The 993-nt window shown below is 44.4% G+C and overlaps 1 protein-coding gene across 1 annotated transcript; it reads right to left on the bottom strand.

The window, feature by feature from the left end:
* On the bottom strand, nt 1-567 carry LOC122215066 (60S ribosomal protein L12-like). The gene has a single exon (XM_042930236.1). It carries the CDS (start codon nt 496-498, stop codon nt 1-3), a length of 498 nt encoding a protein of 165 aa, XP_042786170.1. The 5' UTR covers nt 499-567.
* Between the last annotated feature and the right edge of the window lie 426 nt (nt 568-993).

The following is a 993-nucleotide window of genomic DNA, read 5'->3' as shown; positions in this document are numbered from 1 at the left end:
TTAACTAGCTAGGCATTCCACTGAACCACTATTGATGTCATCTATGATGTCATGAGGGTGGCAGACATCAACATTATAGCCCACAGACTGGGTGGTCCCCAGAATCTCTTTAATGTTTCCAGAGAGTTCTCTGGCTAAAAATCGGTGCCGCATCTGCCAGGCAATGTTGACAATCTCATCAAAAGTAATATTTCCACTGTGTTTAATGTTTTTCTGCTTCTTTCTGTCTCTTGGAAGTTCCTTGAGGACTTTGATAATCAGGGCAGAAGCAGGAGATACCACTTCAGTCTGGAGCTGTCTGTTCCGAACGATCAGTTTCACTGTAATCCTCAGACCCTGCCAATCACCAGTTGCTTTGGCAATATCATCACCAATCTTTTTTGGAGACAGACGCAATGGGACAATCTTTGGGGCCAGGACAGATGTGGCACCCACTTTGCCATTGGTGCACCTCAGGTATACAACTTTGATTGCATTGGGGTTGAACTTAGGCAGCATGGTGGAAGCCACTGGTGTAGGATACACCTAGATTCAGGACAAGCAAAGACTGTTGCACCCTCACCTCCTCTGAGCCAAAAGTCAAAAGTGCTTTTCTTTGTTTCTGAAACTAAGATAGTACCAGGGAAGAATGGAAAGGAAAGCTTACTATAAAAAATTACTAACTCTAATGGGGATTGACTATTAAGGAGTAAAGAGAAATCTAGGGGTGCCTGGGTGGCTTTGTCGGTTAAGCCTCCAATTCTTGATCTCAGCTCAGGTCTTGATCTCAGGATCGCAAGTTCAAGCCCCACACTGGGCTCTGCACTGGGCATGAAGCCTACTTTAAAAAAAGAAAAAAAAAAAAAAAGGAAAGTGTAAAGAATAGACGAATTGCATGTATAGGGAGGAGTCACTACCCCCAGGGCTAGATAAAAAAAACCCAAGGGTGGAACGAACATGGGACACCACCCTTACCACTGGACCTGAAATTGAAACCTTGTTGGACAGGGTGCA

The sequence above is a fragment of the Panthera leo genome, chromosome A3, assembly GCF_018350215.1.
Source record: "Panthera leo isolate Ple1 chromosome A3, P.leo_Ple1_pat1.1, whole genome shotgun sequence".
Classification (NCBI taxonomy): Eukaryota; Metazoa; Chordata; class Mammalia; order Carnivora; family Felidae; genus Panthera; species Panthera leo.
This window is presented reverse-complemented; position numbering and strand designations above follow the sequence as displayed.